General features: G+C 41.5%; 1 protein-coding gene across 1 annotated transcript; it reads left to right on the top strand.

Annotated features, from left to right (window-relative positions):
• The first annotated feature begins 643 nt into the window (after positions 1-643).
• LOC111530153 (olfactory receptor 2AE1) lies at positions 644-1705 on the top strand. Its single transcript, XM_023197214.3, has one exon. The coding sequence runs from the start codon at positions 755-757 to the stop codon at positions 1634-1636; it is 882 nt and encodes a 293-aa protein (XP_023052982.3). The 5' UTR covers positions 644-754; the 3' UTR covers positions 1637-1705.
• The last annotated feature ends 996 nt before the right edge of the window (positions 1706-2701 follow it).

The raw sequence follows: 2701 nt of genomic DNA, 5'->3' as shown, positions 1-2701 counted from the left end.
AGCCATGCATAGATGGCCTAACCAGCTTCCACAATTGTATGAGAGAAATCTCTTAGTGTTTTAGCTTTTCTAGTAAAATCCTCACTGATAAAATAAACAACCCCCTCAAGCTTTGCCCCAAACTCTGTGTGTGTGTGTGTGTGTGTGTGTAGAGAGAGAGAGCTTAAAAATCTGCCTTCACAAACATGATCACTCTGAAATCTCAGAATATCTAGACTCTATTAAGTATCAAACTTCAAGTCTCTTCTCATTAAGAAAGACATATGTGTGTGTGTGTGTGTGTGTGTACGTATGTGTGTTTTGGAAGCACAGGAAGTAAATGGTGAATAAATATATACACACACATACATATACATACACACATACACACATATATATCTTTCTTAACGAGAAGAGACTTGAAGTTTGATAATAGAGTCTAGATATTCTGAAATTTCAGAGTGATTATGTTTGTGAAGGCAGATTTTTAAGCTCTCTTTTAAATAAAGGTTATTTCAGTAATTAGAGAGGTTGAATAACTAGAAATGGAAACTTTTTTTTTCTTTCACAGGTTCTGTCTTCTATCAAAAGATGCTTTTCGTCGGGTATGCTGGACCCCATTATTTCTAGTCACAGCCTTTATCTCCACTCTCTGTTACCCCAGGGACTGAGAAAGGGAATAACGTGGCAGAGGAATCAGACCTCTCTGGCAGACTTCATCCTTGAGGGGCTCTTTGATGACTCCCTTACCCACCTTTTCCTTTTCTCCTTGACCATGGTGGTCTTCCTTATTGCCGTGAGTGGCAACACCCTCACCATTCTCCTCATCTGCATTGATCCCCAGCTTCATACACCAATGTATTTCCTGCTCAGCCAGCTCTCCCTCATGGATCTGATTCATGTCTCCACAACCATCCCTAAGATGGCTACCAACTACCTATCTGGCAAGAAGTCTATCTCCTTTGTGGGCTGTGCAGCCCAGCACTTCCTCTATTTGTCTCTGGGTGGTGCTGAGTGTTTTCTCTTAGTTGTCATGTCCTATGACCGCTATGTTGCCATCTGTCATCCACTGCGCTATGCTGTGCTCATGAACAGGAAGGTGGGACTGATGATGGTTGTCACGTCATGGTTGGGGGCATCCGTGAACTCCCTAATTCACACAGCAATCTTGATGCACTTCCCTTTCTGTGGGTCTCGGAAAGTCTACCACTTCTACTGTGAGTTCCCAGCTGTTGTGAAGCTGGTGTGTGGCGACATCACTGTATATGAGATCACAGTGTACATCAGCAGTATCCTCCTTCTTCTCCTCCCCATCTTGCTGATTTCTACATCCTATGTCTTCATCCTTCAAAGTGTCATTCAGATGCGTTCATCTGGGAGCAAGAGAAATGCTTTTGCCACTTGTAGCTCCCACCTCACGGTGGTTTCTCTTTGGTTTGGTGCCTGCATCTTCTCCTACATGAGACCCAGGTCCCAGCGCACTCCATTGCAGGACAAAGTTGGTTCTGTGTTCTACAGCATCATTACCCCCACACTGAATCCTCTGATTTATACTCTCCGGAATAAAGATATAGCTAAGGCTCTGAGAAGAGTGCTGAGGAGAGACGTTATCACCCAATGCATTCAACGACTGCAACTGTGGTTGCCCCGAGTGTAGAGTGGAGTAGGATAAGCTCCTTAAATTAATTCATGTAAACCTGTAAGGTTTTTCAGGGAGCTAGCTCCCTTATGCTGTTTTACTACTGGAAGAAAAACACGTTTAACACACAATTCCAATATTCCACCTTGGTGTCAGGTATCCAAGCACTGTGGAGAATATTTCAGTAGATCTTTAGAGAATTAGGGAAAACTTTTAAAAAATTCCTTTTGAAAGAGGACATATAAAGGTCAGTGACACCCTGAAAAAAAGAAGGCAAGATAAAAATATAAGGGCCCTTATCTATTATTATTTTTATTAACAACAAATATATAAAACATGCCACCAGAGAATATTTATGGAGCATAAAATGGGAGTGTGTTGCTTACTTTTGGAAATATGGGAAGTAAATGGTGAATGATGGCTGTTTGAAAGGGAGGATGCATGATATAAAAGTTATATATATATATTTTGAGATGGAGTCTCTCTCTGTCACCTAGGCTGGAGTGCAGTGACACGATCTCCGCTCACTGCAACCTCTGCCTCCCAGGTTCAAGTGATTCTCCTGCCTCAGCCTCCAGAGTAGCTGGGATTACAGGCACGCGTCACCACGCCTGGCTAATTTTTGTATTTTTAGTAGAGACGGGGTTTCACCATGTTGGTCAGGCTGGTCTTCAACTCCTGACCCCAGGTTATCCACCTGCCTCGGCCTCCCAAAGTGCTGAGATTATAGGCGTGAGCTACTGCACCCAGCCCTAAAAGTTATATTCTTAGACCCTTAGAGTTCCTTGAATCACAGTGTGTTAGAATTCATAAGGGAAAGAATAATGCATTTTGTATGCATAGATAATAATATATAACATAATTCTTGTAATACTTGTTGTGTTTAACAGATATTTGTTGAGTGCTTAGTATGATCCAGGTGGTAAACTAGATGTTTGGAATTTACATTGTGAAACTTAAGATTTTTTATACATCTGCTTGTGCTTTTCTTTGGTTTACCTTGGACCTGTCATATCAGTAGGGATATTAACTTTTATTATTTCACAGACTGAAAATACCTTTCTGTTCTTTGAGGGTTTTTAG

The sequence above is a fragment of the Piliocolobus tephrosceles genome, chromosome 8 (genome assembly GCF_002776525.5).
Source record: "Piliocolobus tephrosceles isolate RC106 chromosome 8, ASM277652v3, whole genome shotgun sequence".
NCBI classification, from domain to species: Eukaryota; Metazoa; Chordata; class Mammalia; order Primates; family Cercopithecidae; genus Piliocolobus; species Piliocolobus tephrosceles.
This window is presented reverse-complemented; position numbering and strand designations above follow the sequence as displayed.

Excerpts from the sequence above, each read along its gene's own strand:
- LOC111530153 (XM_023197214.3), top strand. The coding sequence starts at position 755 with ATGGTGGTCTTCCTTATTGCCGTGAGTGGCAACACCCTCACCATTCTC.